Here is a 22,226-nt window from a genome sequence, read left to right as displayed (position 1 = left end):
CTAAATGAAAAATATTTTAAAAATTATTATTATGAGTTCTTTTATGAAGCCTGTGAATAAAGAAGTGATTTCTCTGTACTGGTATCTGTATATGTCATCTTGGGAACTTGGATAATAAACATCCCTTGTTTTCCTAAAAAATGATATCCTTCCACTTACTCTAGTTTTTGTGTTATCATAAAAAACACATTTTAATAAACATGAGGATTTGAACATTTTTATTTCAAAGAGAATTCACAGCTCACTATCAGTCTGTTTGGAGCTTTAGACATTATTTTTTGTACATATTGACTATCAATTTAGTTCTATTTTAATCTGTGATCTGTGAGGTAATGAAATATCTGAGATAAGGAAATGCAATTAAAATTGCTTTAAAAGTATAACCCTTAGCATCTGCAATTAATTTACTTAATTAAAAGGCTGATCACAACCATGACTTGGCTATTTGAATTTTAAGGGTGTGAACATGATGCAAAACTGGGGTACCAATGCTGTAGAATTAGAAAGAACACAGAGCTCACTGGTCACTAGTACACAGTATGCTTCACGCAATCTATGTACATGGGTTTCCAATGGGAACAGCAGGTATTGCCAAGCCCTCAGATAGCTGCTCAACTAAAGTTTGGGCGAGGGATGCTGAGGTGCAGTGCACAGCATGAAAGTAGGCTCCAAAATGGGCCTTAGACCGTGGCTTCGTCACCCAGTGCCATGAAGACACCGTGCACTGGTACTCCCGAGCCTAAGCTTGGAGGTTGTGCCATGTGGGCAAAGCCTTCTTCTTGTTTAATTGTGGTCAGCTGAGGAAATTAAGCTTTAGGACAGAGGGCAAAAATCAGTAAGAAGCCAACTAGAAAACTCCATCTGCTAAAACCAGCTTCACCATATCAAGTATAGATATGTCTTTACTAACTTACAAGTTTAAAAAATGCTTTGTCTGGATGGCAGCTATGCAGACAAGTAAGCAGCCAGCCATGCTTTCATCAGGGTACTGCTACACTGGAAGTCATGTGGCTTAGAGAAAACATTTCTGCTACTTTTAAAAAAAATTTTAACTTTAAAGAGAATAAAAGGTAATAAAAACACTAGAAATACTACTTTTTGCAGATGATTTCTACTCATATTTTAAAATCATAAAAGCCAACAGTTACCATAGTGAATTTTTGTGTTTTTTTGGTACCGGAAATTGAACTCACAACCCTGTGCTTGCCAGGCAGGTGCTGTGCCACTGAGCTATATCACTGGCCCCTCATAGTAAATTTTTTTTTTTTTTGTAATAATCCTTTGAATTCTTTTTTTTTTTTGGTATCAGGAATCGAACTCAGGACCTTGTGCTTGCCAGGCAGACGCTGTACCACTGAGCTAAATCCCCAGCCCGCCAACACTTACACTTAGTGTCTTATGTGTAAGAAGAAGCCTACAATCAGAAAATAATATCCAAATTGAATTGTAAGATAGAAATATTTAAATTATGTCACCAAATAAGACCACAGTTGATAATGACCAAAATTTGACATAGTAAAAGATTGCTGCCACAAAATAAAACTTAACCTCAAGTTCTAATTCATATGCAAACAGCAAAACAGAGGGCCACTTACAGATTATTTTAGAAAAAAAACTTAAACAATGCAAAAGGAAAGAAACTATTTTTTTGTACTGTAGTAAGGCCATGTACAAGACAACTAAAAGCTTTAGACTAGAGTGACCAGAAGTCTGGCTGTCTTAACATGAATAAGAAGATGAATTTTAGGTTTGAGAAGTTGTTCCTCTGATGTTTTAATTACAAACCATAACATCTACGACTTCATAATGAAGCTTTTATGACAACCCCAAGTGTTTTTTTTTTTTTGTTTTTTTCTGGTACTGGGAATTGAACTCATGACCTTGCGCTTGCCAGGCAGGTGCTGTGCCGCTGAGCTAAATCCCCAGCCCCCGACAACCCCAAGTGTTTTAACCATCTTGTTTCTGGAAACTCAGGATACATACTTCGCTCTAAAATATCTTTCATTTTAGATCTTATTTCTTAACAAAATTAAGGGATTGACTTTCTGTCTAGGTAATACATAGGGATTTCTTCATCTTTAAATGTTTCACATTTTACAACTGCAATAAACAAAGAACTATATTTTAAAAAAATCAGTCTTTCAAATGGAATAACTGTAGAAGGAATCAGTGAGCTACTTTTTTATCGTGACCTTTAATGGGGGAGTATAGATTAAAATAGTTTTTAATCTGCCCTCATTTATTCTTCAAGTTTCTGCAAACATTTACAAATATATATATTTTAAGTGTCAAGTAATCCAATGTTAAACCCTCATGTTGCAATGATCAGAAAGCAAACAAAAATCTAGGAAATCAAGCAACTAAGTGTGAAGTTATAAAATAATAACACCCAAAATTTCATGTAATAAATATTATAAGCATTCAAATATTTCCCTTTATCTAATCTATTTCCTTTTTCTTTTTTGTCTTTTTGAGACAGGGTCTTGCTGTGTAGTTCAAGCTGGCCTTGAGCTCACTGTGAAGCCCAGGCTGGTCTTAAACTTGCAACGATCCTCCTGCCTCAGCCTCCTGGGTGCTGGGATTACAGGTGTGTGCCATCACATCTGGTTCTTTTTTTTTATTTTAAAAATTAAAAAAACTAACAAAACAACAATGAAGACAAAAAAACAAGATTTAAAAACTTTCATTAAAAAGTATCTAAGACAGCTCTAGTATTTAAGTCAGTCAGTCTGTATGTCTGTCTATCTATCTATCTATCTATCTGTCTGTCTATCTCAGAATTATGGTTACCATATGGGGAATTACCCACTTATATCCTTAGTTGTGAATGGTCAATAAGCTCAACTTTATAGAAAAACTCACCAGTGTTACAAAACCCACTTTTAAGGGCATGTGCTTTGGAACAAGCAAGATCTGGTTTGAGTCTCATTGAGGCCACTCACCAGGTAGGTGACCATAAGCAACTTTCTTTGCCTTGATAAGGCAGTGTCCTCTTATGCGGTTAATCACATTACCTCACATCCCAGTCCTGAACAAGTCCTGTTATAACCAAACCATCTCTGACACAGAGCCTGAATCTGCCCATTTTCTATGATACCCATCTGTTTTTAAGCCTCTATCACCTTTCATAACAGCCTTCTAATTGGTCTCCCGCCTTTATCTCTTACCCCCCTATAGTTCATTCTCTCCATGTCAGCCCCAGCAATCACAAGAGCACGGATCGGATATTACTGTTTGTAATCACCTAGTACAGTGGTAGTGAACCTAGGGTATGGGTGCCCCAGTGGGCTGTTTGTTATCACTGAAAACTCTGAAAGGTTTGCCATCAATTACCATCCTACTGTGATTAAGAGAAAAATCCAGAGTCTACCATGGCCTAAAGGCCCTCCTTGGTCTGGCCTCTGGCAATCTCTCTTAATTCTTTTGTATCAGTCTATCTTTAGTTTACTCTTAGTCCAGCCACAGAATGGCCCTCCTGCTCCCTGAACCCTAAAGCTCCTTCTTGTCTCTGGGCCTTTGCATTTGCCTGCACATTAGGAAGGCTGGTTCTTTCATATAACAAGTCTCAGCTCATGTACCAACTCTTCAGAGGGGTTTTACCTTGGTGATTTAAAGCAGCTCCCGTCTTATTAACATCTCTGCCCCATTATCTTTTCTTCATAGTTATTACTATATGACATTATCTTGGTAGTTCACTTGTTCACTGTCCTCCCCTCTCCTACTCCCCCCACTCACCCCCACTAGAATGGAAGTGCTTGGCATAGAGTGCCTGGCACATGGTAGGCATTTACATATTTCATAAATGAGTGAAAATGTCCTTTAAGCACCTGGATAGGTATTCAAAAAGTGGAAGAATTATATTTATCATTTCTGAAAATGTTTACTAATAGCAATACACATATTAACTTATGTCTGACTTCAGAAATGCAAAATAAATCGTAGCTTAGAAGGTAGGTAAGCTTACAACAAGCATTGTTAATTTCCCACCACTTTGTTTGTAACTCTGTATTGTCTGTATTGTTCTTTTGCTATTCTGTAAAAGGTTGTCTGTCTGTTAATGTTTTCCTCCTTTTATTTTTAAAATAAAAAAAAGAAGGTAGATAAGCTGAAACATATAGCTATATAAGCTTAAATGATTTTGGGGGAGAAAAACTTACTCTTACAAAGAGGTTTTTACTTGGGTAGTATTAATGTCTTTATTAAGCTTACTTCAAGTCTGAAACATCTGCTGGACTAGAATGGTGCTATATTGTTCTTTGAGTTGAACTGAGGTTACTTAGCATTTTATAGACAGACATATCTGTCCAAGAATGTGTGCAAGGTTCTCTCTGTGGACAACAGAATGTGTCAAACAGTTACTGAGAGGCTAACTTACTGCAAGGGAGCAAGTTCTTACTCTAATGAGTGTTTTTTTTTTTTTTTTTTGGTACCAGGAATCGAACTCAGGACCTTGCACTTGCCAGGCAGGTGCTTGTACCGCTGAGCTATATGCCCAGTCACCTCTAATGAATGTTTTACTGAAAAATTACAATGTGTAAGTTCTATCCTCCTCTAAATGACAGACACTATGGGGTACCTAATAATGCTTATTAGTTAGCATTTACTAGGTATTAAGCACATATCCAGTACTGCTAAGCACAGTAGATAAGAGGAATGAGTTATAATCGGGGGAAACATGGTCCACACATGTGAAATAATCAGTGAATAATAATATTAAGGGTAACTGACTTTTATATTAGTGATTGCTCAGATTTGAAGATACTAAAAAGGTATATATGCTCTTCATTTTCCTGCTTTGTGAAACAGAGAATAACAATGATTAAATGAAATCGTAAGTTCAATGAGAACAAAGGTAAGCAGAGACAGATGGACACAGAAGCACTGTGCAGATGCCATTCACCGGGAAAAGGACCTACTTCGGCAGGCCAGCATGTCTTAGATTGTTAGATGCGTGAGTAAAAACAAGGGGAAAAGAGAATGGTTAGTATGAATTTTGGGCGGATTAGGAGAGATTTCGACAGCAGAGGTAGCATTTACACTGAGTTCTGCTTATATATATATATCTAAGTTGTAAAAAAGTGCTCACTTCCAGCCATGGAACTGTATTTCTAATGCACTGGGTAGTCCTGCTATCATATAAAGTCAAATACTACGGCAAATACAAAGGCTACGGCAGGAAATTTGAAAGTTAGGGAGGATGAGTATGGTAATTGCTTTTTTCAAAATTGTTACTTTGAGGGAAAAATTATTTCAATGACCGAATTAAAGTTTTAAAACCACTGTGGTTTCCATGCATGTCAAAATGCAGAGGTAATTGAAATGATACACATACTGTACTACATGGTTACTATTGTTTTTAAAATGCCATCTGCAATTGTAGCAATAAGAAGATGGCTTTTAAGTCAAATTTTCTTCCAAAGAGCAGTCACTTGAATTGCCAATACTGTGTATACTCCACATATACAGATGTGGCTAATGTTTTAAACATGTTATATTCAACATGTACTTCCATCTGTAATTGTATTTTTGAATTGCGGTTAAGTAGATAACCATGGACCCCTTTCTAGAAAATTATCTTACCTATTTTTGGGTTTGTTTAACTATTTAGCTTTATAAAAATTGGATAAATACAGATGGGATTCCCCTTTTCAATAAGTAGAAATGAATGAAGAAAGTGAAAGAATTTTGCATTGTTAAAAGAGATGTCTTTTAATGTATCACCTAGGTTGACAGCAGTGTTTATCAGCACACACTGTCCAATTTCAGCTCTTTGTGGTTCTGGTAACATAGCTGCAGTGACTTAAAGACTGTCCAAGAAGGAAGAAAACACCTTGCCTGAAGATGGCATGCTTCCTGAGGGACTATTCATAAGCAACATCTTTACAACTGTGACACAAAGTCAACAAAAAGAATCTTAAAGTATTTGCCCATTGCCTGGTATTGCAGTCTTAACAGTTAGATATTATAGTCAGGCACCCCATAATGACATTTTGGTCAACAATGGACCACGTACACAGTGATGGTTCTATCAGGTTAAAATGCGGCTGGAAACTCCTATGAGCTAGTGACCTCACGATGCACGTATTACTTACATGTCTGTTGCAGTGCCGGAGTTAACAAACCTACCATGCTGGCAGTCAGATAAAAGCACAGCAATACAGTTATGCACAGTGCATAACACTTGATAATACCTAACTGCAGTACGCTGTATTCACCATACTACACTGTGTCATTTATTTAGAGACAGGGTCTTGCTATGCAGTTTAGGCTGGTGTTGAACTCACTATGTAGCCCAGGCTGGCCTTGAACTTGTGGTGATCCTCCTGCCTAAGTCTCCCGAGTGGTGGGATTACAGGTGTGTGCCACCATGCCTGGCTGTATCATTACTTTAGAGTATATTTTATCTACTTAGAAAATATTGTAAAACATGTATACCATGTTACCTGGCAACATCTTCACACATACCATGTTAACTGTGCCGCTTGAGTGAATAATTTTCACTGGTGCTTGATTGAATCTCAGGTTGTTTTGTTGGGAGCCTAGGAGTATATCATATAGTATACACCAGATTGTCTAGGTGTGTCGCAGTCTACACCACCTACATTTGGGTAAGGATATTCTATGATGTTCTTACAATGATGAAATTGGCTAATGATACATTTCTCACAACGTATCTCCATCATGAAGTGACATACAGCTGTATGTGGCCAAAAAATGCATTTGATAGACTGGTGATATTTTATGAAGGTTACTAAAAATTTCTTTTAAAGTAAGATTTTAGCTCTATAGAAGTTTAATTGTTACTTACCATGAAATGAGGTTGTGTTAAAATACGTTTTAGTTCCTTTGCATCATTATTCTCAGGGTAACAAGAAATTTCTTCCAATACCTAAAAAAATAAGCAAAATATTTATAATAGTGCAAACATAGTACAAAATTCATAAGGTATGGAATTCTTTTAAATTTATAATTAGGAGTGAATTTTTATGGCAAGCAAAGCAATTAATTAAAAGACTTCTTGTTTTTTCCATGGTTAATACATACAAGTATTATTGATGGTAATAAAAATGAAATAAATTGTAATAGTTTGCTCACATTACCTAACTAAAACTCAAAAGGTAATTAAAAACTAGAAAACAAAATGACAAGCCTGTAACACACATTTATTACAGGTTTAAGTAATTTAATGGGAGAATATCTTTCTTTTTTTAAAATTTTATTTTAAAGGGAGAAGAACAGAAACAAAATAATAAAGACAAACACAAAAACAAAACAACACAAAAACAAAACAATACAGAATTTCAAAACAAGATGATAGGAAATTAACAGTGGTTGTTGTATTACATATTTATTATCTTCAAAGTAGTTGCTCAGGTTAACAGATACGGGTATGCAAGATTGATCAAACAACTAAACATTAATTGTTTCTCTCAATAAACCAACAGAAACGAGTAGTACAATTATCCCAGCTACCCTGTGCATGTATGTATGTTTTTTTTCCTTCCTTCTTTCCTTCCTCTTCTTCTTCCCTCATCCCAGCTATTCTTTCCTTTTTAGCAGTTTCTTTTCCTTTCACAATATCTACTGTATCTTTCAGATTTTATTTACTCCTTTATTTTTTTATTTTTTATTTATTTATTTATTTTGGTTTTTTGGTTTTTCTCCGGTACCAGGAACCGAACTCACGACCTTGCGCTTGCCAGGCAGGCGCTTTGCCACTGAGCTAAATCCCCAGCCCCTATTTACTCCTTTAGATTCTTACACTAGGGAGACAATATGATGTTTGCACATGTGGGTCTGATTTATTTCACTTCTGAGTATGGTCTCTGGTTGCATCCATTTACCTATAAAAGCCTTGAGTTTATCATTCTTTATTGTCGACTAATACTCCATTGTATAAAAACACCACATCTTTTTTATCCATTCCTCAGTTGGTGGGCATTTGGGTTGTCTCTAAGATTTAGCTATGACAAATTGCACTGCTATAAACATGGGTGCACATATATCACTGTGGTATGATGTTTTCAGTCCTTCTGGAAAAATACCCAGAAGGGGAATAGCTGGGTTGAATGAGACCTCTAATCCTAGTCTTCTGAGGATAATGGTAGAATATCTTTCAAACTCCCACCAAAATCAGTTTTCACTAAAAGTCAGTAATAGCTTTCTTTTATATTAACAGCACTTCCAATTCCTTTTATTTTATTTTATTTTTTTTGCCAATACATTTTAGAAAGACGACACACAATAAAAACAACTCAAACAGGAATATTAATTAATTAGAATAGTCAATTAATTAAGAATATACTTAAGTAATTTTTCTTGCAGCATGGCAGGATTAATGTTATTGTCCGTGCTTATTTCTCTGCATAGAGAAAACCACACTTCCACCAATCCTCCTAGAATTAAATGCCAATGAGCCCAAGAACAAGTTAAACGCTTTCTTTTCTCCTTCCACTCAAATTTTACTCACTAATTGTTAGTATTTTCTCTGCATTGGTAAAAATGGTGTTTTTAAGGAAAATTTTTCTTCAGAGGTTCTCCCTTTCCCCCAGGATGGAGTTTACCTGTTTAACTGGATTTGGGGACATGACCCCATGGCACAACCTCTGCTTCTCATTTCTAAGCAGATACCTGCTGCAATTCTAACCATAAATGGCTGCAGTTACAGTGAGGTCTTATACACTGTACTCTGCTGAAGCCCAACTATGGTGCCAATCAAAGACTGCTTCCACACTACTTCATGTCTGGGGTATGCAGGTGTCCACTCAGTGTGCAAGGACCTTAGGAAGGGACCCCATAGAGTAACGCAGCCTGAGGCTCTACTCAACCATGGCCTCAGGGAAGAGCATGCGCGTGCGCGCGCGTGCGAGCACGCACAAACATACACACACACTCTACAGGGCTTCTTTCTTGTCCAAATGCCTGTTAGTAAATGCTGGCTATGCTGTGATTTCATACTATTTAATGATGATGAGCCAACTCTCCCTGATGTATTTCAGACATCCTATTTCTGTACTGGGGAAATGAAAGGATGAAAACACAGACTCTGTGCCTCTTGCGTGGTCTCCTAAGCATGGCTAGGTGGAGACCTTTAGTAGGTTCTCAAGTCCAGTGAAGCCAAAGATTTGTTCCCAGAGTGTTTCTGCTTCTACTTATTTGTGTATCGTGAAGATCAGGTAGTGATTTGTGATTTCTGCCCATGACACCTAATTCCTTTCGATGAGTGCTTGGTGGGTGAGGTAAAACACATCCTCCTTCAGCTAGTCCTGATCAAGCGGGTAGCCTGGCAACCACCAGAGAATTAGTCTAGTTCCTCAGTGAATATACAGTATTTTTTAGTACAAGTCTTGGGCTTAAAATCTACTAGAGAAGAGATTATGTCTTTCACACTCTTTCACTTAGTAATCTCACTTCATAAGAGCTAATTTTTAAAAAGGGAAATTCTTATTTCTATAGACTTATAAGATCAAAAAGTGACAAAGTAAGTGTCTATTAGTGGGAGAATTGCTAATTCATTCTAATGTGATAATTGGAAAAAATTACACAGATTTTAGGAATTACGTTTATAGATCCCAAGTAGAAACATGGAAAATACTTATTATATAATGTTAGGCTAGAAAAAGATAGACTTTGGTTGCAACTATGTAAAATTTATATGAAAATTAATAGTGACTAGAAAAAGATATACAAAAATGAAAACTACTATGTTAGGGTAATAGGATTATGAATAAATTTTTGTTTTCTAAATATTCTATAATGTCATGTTCCTATGTTTTTTTTTATTATATTTTTTGTTCCTATGTTTTCAGAAAAAGGTTGTGACAGATAGTCATGTGTACTGCCAATATATAAAAATGACTGAACTCAGTACACTTAATTGCTATAGAAATTCAACTAACTTTTAAACAATACTACCTTGAAAAACAATTTAAATTTTCATACCATGTCTATTTCTATGAAATGCAGCAAAATAACTTACTTTTTAAAAAAACAAAACAAAAAAAGAAACATAATTGTTATGTTAACATTTGAAGTTGACACAGCAGAGACCTAACCAGAAATCTAGGCATATTTATGCTGAGAATTTTTTTTCTTGTATGTATATGCAGTGATAAACTCCAAAATACTAAATCTGAGTATAATGAGTCAAATTCTGACTTCAAGGAAACTGCCTCTTAATGTGCAGCAGAAATATTTACATTAAAGATAGTAAGTATGGTGACACCAAACACTTTAAGAAAAATGTATCACTTACCTCTTTGGCTCTCTGAACTGCATCACTTGGAGGATTCCTGATTTGTGGTGAAGACTTTGTGTTAATTTTGTCATACAGCTAAAAAGCAAAGAAGAAAATCCAATCAATACTCATAATTCCTGGTTGTAATTCCCAGCTTCATATATATTAGTTCAGTCCACAATATTTTCCCTCTTCAAAAGGCAGGCTGATGATTTTGGTGGGATCCTCTTGTTAATAATCTCTCAATTATTCAGTGAAACTTGCCACAACATGAACATCTTTAAATAGATGGACCAAAATTCTGTCAGTGTTGCAATTTCCTTGGCATTTTAAATTTGTCAATATTTCAGCAGTTTCTGTGTTTTTCCCTTTGACAGAAGCAACATTCAATAATCTGAACACAGTACAGTGAAAGAATGCTTTCTGGCCAAGACATGTCTAAAAGAATTTTCACAGAAACCTAAATCTTGGGAAAGGGCAAACCCAACTCCTTCTAGGAAGGAATGTTCTCACAAAAGGTTTATGCTTATTTTATACTAGGACTGTTCATTAACAGAATCAGTGCTGGCTTCCTTCAATAGAAAGTCAAGTATATAGATTTTTTTCCATTTGATTTGGCAACTTCAGGAGTGTGAGAAGACGCTGAAAAGAAATTGAATATATTTTAAAAATCCCACAAATCTAAATGATCCAAAGTTTAACTTTCAGAAGAACTTTAACTTAATTCACTAGAGACAAATCTCTGTAGTTTAGAAATATAATTAAAATATTAGCTTGTACCTCAAATAAAATGTCTCACAGTGAACAGTGTGCTTTGAATAGAAAAAAGTTAAAATTAACCTTGGCTGGTCTGATAGCTTCTACTTCCTAACTTCTCCAAAATAGGTGGAGTTTTTTCTGTTGATTTTGTTCTTTTCTTTCCTCATTCTGTACAACAATGCTATTGAGAGGTCAAATACTGACTGTAAACATTTTTCAGATTACAGTTAGATTTGTTTATACTGATATAAGATAAATCCTTATGACTTGTAAATATCTGGTCCACTCCACATATAAAATACCTAACAAGAACATTGTGAAGATACAGCAGGGATAATTTTTAAATGATGCCATTAGCTACAAAAGCATTACTAAATTGGAGCTGAAATCAACAGTATAAGTAACTACTAAAATGAGGCTCTACTTAAACCATTATATTAACTTGTAATATGTGGCTAAGCTCACAAAAGTTTGCCCTAATCCCTGCACATTTAGACAGTCTCCATCTTCTCATTGGCTTCTATCTCTAAGGAGTGTCAATTTTGAAATTGGGAACTAGGGAATATATTTTTTCATAGAAATAATGTTATAAATAGTGATTAGTTTCTCATCTGGGAAAGTAGGCTAGTCTTAGCCTATGAAAGTAAATGAAGCCGGGTGTATGGTGTATGCCTGTAATCCTGGTACTCGGGGGGCTGAGGCAGGAGGATTGTCATGAGTTTGAGGCCAGACTGGGCTATATAGTGAGTTCAAGGCCAGCCTGAGCTACATATCAAGATCCTTTCTCAAAAAAACAAAAAAAAAGTAAGTGAAATGCTGTTCATACATAATAAAAAGTAGTAAAAAACAGAACAAAAACCCAACCCAAACCAAATGAAATGACAAAATATCCCTAAAAGTCAAAACCTAACCAAACCAACAAAAAATTCAGAAGAGCCGGGTGTGGTAGTGCACACCTACAATCCTAACAGTTGGGACAGGATGATCACTGCAAGTTTGAGGCTCGCCTGGGCTATATAGTGAGTTGAAAGCCAGCCAGAGCTACATAGTGGGATCCTGTCTCAAAAAATAAAACCAACCAAAACAGAACAAAAACTGAGGAAGCATAGGTTTAAGGGCCAACCCATATACACATTTAAAACACAATGAGGACTTTGTAAGAGGGGCCCGGGCTGTAGCTCAGTGATAGAGCACTTAGCCTAGCATGTTCAAGGCCCCGAGTTCCAGCCCCAGCACTACAAAAACAAAACAACTGGTTGAGAGAATAGATCTTACATTAAGTACTCCTATCACAATAAAAATATATAAAATACTTAGAGAAGGATATTTAGCTAGCTCTGACATGTCATAATATTAATGATCAAGCAAAGTTTAAAAATCTAAATGAATAATGTTTTCAAAAATTTCAGATCTGTTTTAAACTCGCTTATAGGCTTTATTAGTTGATGGCACCGTGACTTTAGAATGTCTAATTCTACCACAAATTATGAGCTTTACCTTTTTCTTGACCACGGACTATTAGTAATACTACTTCTAACATTTTCAACTATGATTAGGATTAGTTTCTATTTATATATTTAATAAATACACATTAATTTTTACTCACAAAGCAACAAACATTTTACAACTCCCCAAATTGGAGACTTTTGCTATCTGACTTGATCTTCTTACTACGTCAAGTACAGTCCCCTAGGTCTTATACCAGTGTCCCCCTCACCCACTGTCCCTCCTGTCCCTCTCTCTTACCCTTCCCTCCCTCCCTTGCTTGTTCACTGATTGCTCCTTGCTTCCTTCCTGAAAGTTCAAATCCAGATAAAGTTTGGTCAAGGTGTGTGTGTGTGTGTGTGTGTGTGTGTGTGTGTGTGTGTGCGTGCGCGCGCGTGTGTGTAGTGAGAGGTGGTGGGGTTTGGAGAACAAAGTTAGGCTACAGCTTATCTTTCTTTATTATCCTTTACCCCTCTTCCACATCCAGCCAGTATAAAGAATATGTATATATAATGATGTTGCTTTGAGAGCCTACCTGTTGTCTTAAGTTTTTAGCTCAAAGCTAAGGCCCACAGGAATTCAGGGGCACCAAGTCTGCTGGGAAGTTGCCAGGGCACCCCTCCAGGGCTTGCTAAAAGGTGGTCAAATTGGGCTTTCTACACTCACCCCAGGGCCTCATTCTGCCTATAGGGGCAGAAGCTTGGAATTTGTAGGAATTCTAAGATGTAAGAGAGGAAGCGTTTGCTTTCCCTTCTTGGGGAGAGAAGTGACAACTGTACCTCCCCTTGTGCGAAATGAAGGCTCCAGAAGAACCATGCATAGGAACCGGAGATGCCAGCAAGAAAAGCTTGCTGCCTTATTCTTCTGGAGGGAGCTTGCTGAGTTGCAGCAACTTCCAGGCCCACCTTCATGTGCTAGGAAGGGCTCTGTGTGTGAGAGAGCCTGTAGGGTGCCCCAACATGTGGTATTTGAGAGCCTAGTGAAGAGACTAGTCCCTGTCTCTTTTGTAGCTGGAGGTCACCTGGGGCAGGCCACACTTTTAGTGCATGTTGGGGCAAGAAGGTGTGTGCTTCCCCCGAGTCAAGCAGATGCCTCAGAAGGTAACCTGGCTGGGGACGTCTTGATGCGGTCCTGCCTGGCAGGGCTGCCTGCATATGGCAAGAGGACCCAGTGCAGGGAACTGTAGGGTAATCTGTGGGGACAGGAGCAGAGAGGGTGCTGTTGAGGCCAGCTGCAGAATACACCGACAATGTCAAAGCCATACATTTACAATCCAGGACAGCATCAACACTGGGATGTCCGCCACGCTAAGCTGCAGGTCACCTGGAGCAGCCCGCAGCCAAGAAGGTACTGGTGGCCTGAGGTTTGTGATTATAGAATATGATATATAAGTGCTTCTCTCTCTTTTCCATGACTAGACTTTTGCGGTCTCTAACTTTAGATAACAGCACCTCATATGGGCCAAAGGACACAGTAGATGTTTCACAAATGTTTCCTAAAAAATGAATATTTGAACAGGCACATATAAATATAAATAGACATTTGTAAAAAAAACTCAGGGTAACATAAAAATAAATGCAGTGGGAATATTTATTTTAGCTTGTTCCTTTAGGAACCAGATATCATTTTCTTTGGTCTTGCAGTAAAAAACTTTCCCAAGTTAAGCAATATATTTTGACAATATTTACTATTTTTTGTATTTTTTAATTCTGACTAATTTCATGAAGTTTTTTAAGGTAGAAGACACCTTAGCTATTGACACAATTTAATTCCTTCATTTTTTAATTGCTATTATTTTGCGACAGGGTCTTGCTATATAGCCCAGGCTGGCCTCCAACTTGTGGCCCTCCTGCCTTAGCCTCTTTGGTGCTAAAATTATAGGTATGTGTCACTGTGCCTGGCCAACTCCTCCATTTTAAAGAGGATGCTATGGTTTGCATGTCCTCCAAGAGCCTGTGTATTAAAAGCTTGGTCCCTAGGTGTGGTGCTATTAGGAAGTGGAACCTTTAGAACGTAAGGGCAAGTAGAAGGAAGACAGGTCTCTAGGGTCATGCCTCTGATGGAATATTGGAACCTCAGCCCTTTCCTCTCTTTCTTTGATTCCTGGCTGCCATGATGTGAGTAACTTCTTCTGTCAAGTGCTCCTGCCATGATGTACTGTCTTTCCAAAGGCCCCAAAGCAATGGGGGTCAATGGACCATGGACTGAAACATCCAAAGATATAAGCCAAAATAAATCTTTCTGCCTTATAAGTTGATTATCTCAGGTATTTTGTCACAGCGACAGAAGCTCATAATAGAGGAGAAAGCTTAGGTCCAGTGAGGCAAAGCACCATGCTCAGGGCCAAACAGGCAAAGCAGTAAGGACAAGTCCTTAGCCTGCTGATATCCTATCTTTTCTCTCACATCAGGTCTCCTGGGCTTGTATTAGAATACAGTAAAATACAATGTCTAGGCTAGGGAGATACTTTCAACAATGTCTCAGGGGAAAACTGTAGAAAATATTATTTATAGGCTGCAGAAAAAACATGATTTGAAAGCTATTAGTCAAACAATTGCAAACTTTGCCATTTAAGGAATAATATGATCTTAATCTTACCCTGCCCAGACAGTAACTATTCTAGGCTTTCAGTCCACGTGATCTGTCACAACTACTCAATCCTGTGCTATACAAAAGTACACATCAACAGTCTATAAATGAATGGACATGGCTGTGTTTCAATAAAACTTTATTTACCCATGGTTGACTAGATTTGGCCTGAGGGTGGTAGTTTGCAACCTCTGTTCTACAGCTTGAATTCAAGGTGAATTAGAATGTCAAAATATATTCCTTTGGCTAGTTACTTTCCTTAAATCTGAAGGAAATCAAGCATATTTGTAAAGCTGTGGTGTAGAGGGGAGGAAGGTAGGAAGAACATTAATAAATTATCCTGAGGGAAAACAAAGGATGTAGAGATGTACTGCGGTTTGATTTCTTGTTCTAAAGAATTAGTTACCCAAGTTCAGCACTTTTTATTAAAAAAAATCCCCCACACAGCACCAAGACAAAAACAAGGAAATGTGAACAGCTGTGTGGGGAACAGACCGTCTCACACCGCCTCACTCGCAGACAGGCCCGCTCCCTGCCAGTCTTTGGCACTGGGTCAGACGACTATACACAGCTACATGGACACGCTGCATCTTTCTGCCTCAACGCGTGGTGGCACAGTGCTGTTAGGGGCCACATCCAACATTCCAGATGGGTTGTTTCAACAGAGCAGCATAACATTGGTGGTAATATTAAATTCAGATTTCCTGGGATTGTACTTTCACACATAAAGATAAAATTAGTTAATAAATGCACTAAATCAAGATTCAGTTTTTGTTTTTGTTTTTTTTTGAGACAAGGCCTCACTTTGCAGTTCAGGCTGGGCTTGAACTCACTATGTGACTCAGGCTGACTTTGAACTCATGATGATCTTCCTGCCTCAGCCTTCTGAGTGCTAGGATTACAGGCGTGCACCACCATGCCTGGCTTCAAATTTCACTTTTAACCATACTCCGTTATGTCTCACTCTCTTCTGATTTCTTAATCCTCAAATAGAAGCTTTTGTTTTGCTTGTAGCTTATGTGCAGTATCTGAAAAAATAAATATTTAAAATAGAATGGATGGCTACACATGGTGGTAATTGCCTATAATCCCAGCACTCTGGGAGACTGAGGCAGGAGGATCACAAGTTCAAGCCCAACCTGGGCAAGTCAGTGACTTAGTTTGATTTTGTCTCATGTTAAAAAATAAAAAGGTCTGGGATGTAGCTCAGTGCAAATGCCCTGGGTTCAGCCCCCAATATGAAAGGGAGAGGGAGAGAGGGAGGGAGAGGAAGGGAGGAAGAAGAAGGAGAGGGAAGAGGAGGACAAGGAAGATGAGGAGTGATAAGAAGCTATAAAATAACTAACTGTCCCTGGGTTGTGTGTCTCATTAACTTTTTTGTACAGAGAAAACTAAACTCTAAGAACCAGCATGTGTATCAGTTGGGACAAGAGTGTCACTTTTGCCACCAGACTGCAACTGAACTGGCTTGGAGAGTGGGAGAAAACATTGAAGCTTATTAGTGACCAATTTACAGATACTTAAGCAGCGTTCTGTTGGGAAAGAATTAAGGCTTGCAAGAGTTAAGTATTTAGCTGCAAAATATGTAATGGAATGCATCACAATTCTAATAAAATAGACAACAGCACACACAGGATTACATTGTGCAACAACGATGAAACTTGAAATGACTTCCCCTGGAAACAGACGGTCTTATTAGGGACTTCCATCCCGTCTCTAAAAAAGAAGCTGGGTAAACGGGAACAAAGTTCCAAGGTCACATCTTTTCAGTGAGCTATGAGATAAGTCATAAAAATGCAGCAGTGTTTTTTCATATACACATAAAATCCAGCAAAATGTTAGGAGAAGGTGATTTAATACTAAAACACAGGGAACTGTTAACTGCTGCTCTGGAGTTGATTTATTTAAAGTTGGAGATCGGGGCTGGGGATTTAGCTCAGCGGCAAAAGCACCTGCCTGGCAAGTGCAAGGTCGTGAGTTCGGTTCCCGGTACCAGAAAAAAAAAAAAAAAAAAAAAAAAAAAAACAAAAAAAAAAAAAAAAAGTTGGAGATCACAGAAAACCTTCTGAGATTTGAAAATTTATTTTTCCTATTTAAGTTTACATATAAAATTATCTTTCACTTAGGAATATGAAAACAAGAAGCCAGAAATGGTGACATACACCTGTAGTCTAAGCTCCTTGGGAGACCAACACAAGAGGATCATTCAGGGGTCTGGGTCCAGCTTGGGCAACATAGTGAGAGTATATTTTTCAAAAATGAAAACAAAAAAAAAGAAAACAAAAAGAAATAATGTTTTTTCAAAGATCTCTGGCATCATCCAACATGATAGAGTCCAAAGATAGCATGATGACAACACATTAGAAAATGTACAATGGAATTTTCAAAAATTCAGGGAACTTCAATTAAATTCTGGGAAGAACTTATATAATCTGTACATCTTACAAATTTGGGAAAGACTGTGCATCATCATGATATTATGAATTACCAAAAGAAACCAAACTCACCCAGGGTGCTTTTTTTTCTTTTGTGGAGTGAAAGAATGCCCATCAACACCAAAAATTGTTTTTGCTAAAAATTTACAGTCTATGAAACTTCTAAATCAATTTTTTAAATAGTGGAAGAAAGTACTCAAATATTAGTTGTGCAGATCACTAACGCATGGAGATAGTGCATTCTATCATTTGAAGGGTGTGCTCTCATTTTCTTTGAACATTATCAAAACAAGTTGTACTATGTGTTAACTCATCCTTCAAATGTTCAAAAAACATGTAAACAGCCAAATCTTATAAATCTTAAACTGAGCTTGTTTTTCACCTAAAGAAGTGTGTCAAATCCACAAATCTAGTGACCGAGATAAAGCAGCAGGAGCTCCAGCTTATACTGGATAACTCTTACAGAAAGCAGACACGCAACGGACTGTACACTGTCCTCAGCGGTGGGAAACTCATGACTCAGCCATCCTAGGAAAGCTTCAGCATAATAGCACAGCAGTGAAATGTTACTTTAAATCAAATTTTAGTAAAATCATAACGGCAAATACTATATATCCTTCCTTGAAGGTGTAAAAAGAGGCCCAGCTGGCCGAGTAAGATGCTACTTTTTTTCTGAGACAGGGTCTCGCTTCAGCCAGGCCTTGAACTCACTTTGTAGCCCAGGCTGACCTCGAACTCATGGCAATCCACCTGCCTCAGCCTCCTGAGTGCTGGGATTATAGGTGTGTACCACTATGCCCAGCCTTGATACTACTTTTAATCCATTATTAAAGTTTTTTTTCTGACCACAAATAAGATAAATGAAAGTGCAGTACATCTGGCCAGTTCAAGATTTTCTGAAAGAGTTGCAAAATATTTTGGATTCTGATGGCAAAAGTAGCTGTAAGGAGGCTCCTGTGTGGTTTAAGTTTTATTTGTCTTTATATAGGGTTTTGTTTTGATCTTATTACAACATTGCACGTACAGAGATTTATTTTTGAATTCAAGAAATTAAGACTTGCTTGACTTCCTAGTTAAATCTAAAAGATTATCCTGTTGGTGGTTTAACAATACAGGCTGGTGTGGTAGATTTCTTGTCAGGTGGCAGTCTTTCTGACAAACTACAAACTGGCCTCCGATGACCTAACTTGACTGTTCTCTACATCTTTTTTTAGTTAACAAATAACTCTAAAATTAAGTCCTGTAAGAGACAAATCACACTGCTTATTCTGGAGCAAGCAAAAGAAAGCAGGAGGGAAAACAATCAGTTAGATGATCTGACACAGACAGATATGACACTGTTTCCTTCTGAGAGGTGGCACTTTTCAGTATGCCACATACAAAAGTTTGCCCAACTGTGGGAAAATTTCCCTATGGCATGCATTTTTTTTTTTTACTTTTAAATAAAGTTTTAGAAATTCATTTCCTAGCCCTGCTCTTCTTAAGCACCTATCTCAGTATTAATTTGCTGCTTTAAAAGACAGCATTTATGTTACATTGGGTGTGTTACATGATACTTTATTTAATCATTTTGGCTTTTGACATGACTGATTCTGCACAGGTAAACACCAAGAATTGTGTAAACAGTTGTAGCAAACGTGAATTTCTGTATAGAGAGTTAAAAAGAGAAGAACACAAAGTCTGGCAGAAGCGGTTTCATGAGACAATGTATGAAGGGCCACAAAGAGAAGAAAGCAGCTGCTGTGTTCTCAGATTGCAGAAGCTGTGAGCCTCGAGCCTCGCCAATGGCTTGTGAGCATATCACATTCCTTTCCAGGGGGAGCCCCTCCTCTCCATGAGAATGGCATAAAAAAGAATCAGCTTTTGTTGCACTTTGAAGGCTTTTTTAAATTGTTTTTTTGAGACAGGGTCTCGCTATGTGGTTCAGGCTGGCCTTGAACTCACTGTGTAGCCCAGGCTGGCCTCAAACTCACGGTGATCCTCCTGCCTCAGCCTCTTGAGTGCTGGGCCTACAGGAGTGCACCACCACGCCTGGTTACTTTAAAGAATTTTTGAAAATTCCCTTGCCTTCTGGTAAAGTTGAATATGGTATCATAAAAAGAATGGCACTCTGGGTAACATTGGTATTAGGCACAAGCTGATTGATGACTCTTGGTAGGCTAGAATAAATTCCAAACCTTGGTGTAAGAAGTAATTCATCTGAACAAACATAAAAACTGGAGGGATTCGTCATTAATACGTTCAGAGAAAAATCACGTTCTTTTTACAGAGTAGGACACAGGAGGTAACCTGGGACCTAGAAAGCGCAGTTGTGGAGAAGGAATCAATGCAGAGCTCCCATCCCCTACTATGCCATCGCCTGAGACTGAGAATTTTACTTTTCCTGTTGTGTAATCATTAATCACAAAACATGGGTAGTGAGTGAACAGACAGCAAAATGTGGCAACCACACAATGGGTTATTACTCAGCCTTAAAAAGGAAGGAGTTGTGACACGTGTTGCAACATGGATGAATCTTGTGGACACTAAACTAGTCATGAAAAGATAAATACTGCGTGATTCCACTTACATGCGGTTCCTGGAACAGCACCACTAACAGAGACAGCAAGTACAATGGTGGGTGCCAGGGGCTAAGGAGAGGGAAGGGCACGGGGATTGTTATTCATGAGATTCAGCTGGGGAGGATGAAAGAATTACGGAGACAGACGTGGTGATGCTTGGGCAGTGATGTGAATGTGCTTCACACCATTCAAGTGCACATTTAAAATTTACTGAAATGCTAAATTTTACGTTGGGTATACATTACCACAGAGAGACCAAAACATTGGTATCATGTCAAATAAAATTTGCCAAACATACCATGAACTTTGGGAAAGGGTAAACATGTACTTGAATATAGAGGGAATGAACTAAAACACAATACCCAGAACTTAATGAAAAGATACATAAAATTAGCAATTAATCATGTTAAAAAAAGACAACCTGGGTTTCTCTCATGAGGCGAACTACACACTGATTAATAAAACAGTTTTGAAAGAATAAAATCCCAATTTAGTACTTTTTCAGTCCTAGGGATTCAGCCGAGGGAGTGAACTGAGCTACATTCCCAAGCCATTTTTAAATTTCATTTTAAGACTCATTCTTCTTAGACTGCCTAGGCTGGCCTCAAACTTGCAATCCTCCAGCCTTAGCTTCCCCAGAAGATGAGATTACAGGTGTCTGCCACTGTACCCAGAAATTTATTATTTTAAAGTTAGTTGAGTTGATGATAAAGTCTTAGTCGCAAAACTCAACTTTAGTTTAGAATAATGCCCCTGTGAAATCTACCACACTGATCCCCTCAAAGGGCTCTTGGCACTGCAGGCAGCAGGCAGTGTGGCTTTCCTGTGTCAGTGTTAGAACAAGACGCAATGCCAGGAACAGTGGGCAATGCCAGGAGGCACTGCAGCTGCTATTGCCGTGTGAGCAATGAATTGCAAATGATGTTAAGTGCTCTGTGATCCACAGTACACTAGGATTCACAGCACACCAGAGGACCTTCCAACAGTGCTTTATCTTTATTATGGCTTAGATCTGAAATGTCCCCCCAAAGTCTCATGGGTGTGGAAGGTGACTGGAGCACGGGGACGCTGTACTCATCAGCGGATTTGCCCACAGATGAGTACAGTAGCTGAATCTGCTGGTGGGCGGTGTGACCTGGAAGGGTATATTCTTGTCCCCAGCTCTTTCCATCTCTCTGCTTTCTGGATGCTATGGGGTAAGCAGCATTTCTGCACCATGCCCTCTACCAGGTCATTCTGCTTGGAGCCAGCAGACCATGGACTGAGTCCTTTGAAACCTGTGAGCCCAAATAAATCTCTCCTCCTTTAAGTTGTGGGTATCAGGTACTTTGTCCCAGTGATGGGAAAGCTGACGTCATTCTTCAATAAGGCAAAAAGGTTAAAATAAGTTTTTAGAAATGTATTTCTTTTTCTTATTTTTTACTTTTAAAGGTTTTGCTGAAGTATCATTTAAAAATCAACTAATTTGCAGTATGATGAGTGCACAGTTTAATGACATTTGTTAAATTTATGCTGTTGTACAATCCTTATCTCAGTCTGGTTTTAGAACATTTAAATTCCCCCCTATTGCTTTTTGTACTATCTAAGAACTCTTTACCTAGCCCAAGGTAATAAAGACTTTTTTTTTTGTCTTTTTGAGACAGGGTCTTGCTATGCACTTCAGGCTAGCCTTGAACTCACTTTGTAGCCCAGGCTGGCCTTGAACTTGCAGAGATCCTCCTGCTTCAGCCTTCCAAGTGCTGGGATTACAGGTGTGCACCACCACATCTGGCTCTCACTCCCTTTCAAAAAAAAGACTGTTCCTTTCCCATTTAATTGCCTTGGCATCTTTGTTGAGAATAACCATAATTCTGAGGGTTTATTTCTGGACTGTTTTCTATTCCATTGATCTATATGTCTATCTTTACATCAGCACCATACCATTTTGATTAGTGCAGCTTTATAGGAAGTTTGAAAATCAGTCCTCTTTATTCTTCTTTCTAAACTGTTTTGGTAGTTCCACATACATTTTTAGGATCACCTTGTCAATTTCTACAAAGAAATCCTGATGGAATATTTATAAGGATTGAATTGAGTCTATAGATCACTATGGAAAAAATCTCCATGTTAACAATATTGAGACTACCAATCTATAAATATCTCTCCATTTATTTAGATCTT

General features: G+C 38.0%; 1 protein-coding gene across 1 annotated transcript in view; it reads right to left on the bottom strand.

Annotated features, from left to right (window-relative positions):
• Positions 1-22,226, bottom strand: part of Cask (calcium/calmodulin-dependent serine protein kinase (MAGUK family)) — a gene marked incomplete in the record, with an annotated part of 363,168 nt that overhangs the window by 55,518 nt on the left and 285,424 nt on the right. The window contains 2 exon segments of the mRNA XM_005413251.2: positions 6,809-6,889; positions 10,256-10,333. Of these exon segments, the coding sequence (XP_005413308.1) occupies positions 6,809-6,889; positions 10,256-10,333 (159 nt within the window).

Source organism: Chinchilla lanigera, unplaced genomic scaffold, assembly GCF_000276665.1.
Source record: "Chinchilla lanigera isolate Chin_1 unplaced genomic scaffold, ChiLan1.0 scaffold00164, whole genome shotgun sequence".
Lineage (NCBI taxonomy): Eukaryota > Metazoa > Chordata > Mammalia > Rodentia > Chinchillidae > Chinchilla > Chinchilla lanigera.
Note: the sequence above shows the minus strand (reverse complement) of the source record. Positions and strands in the feature narration are given on the sequence as shown.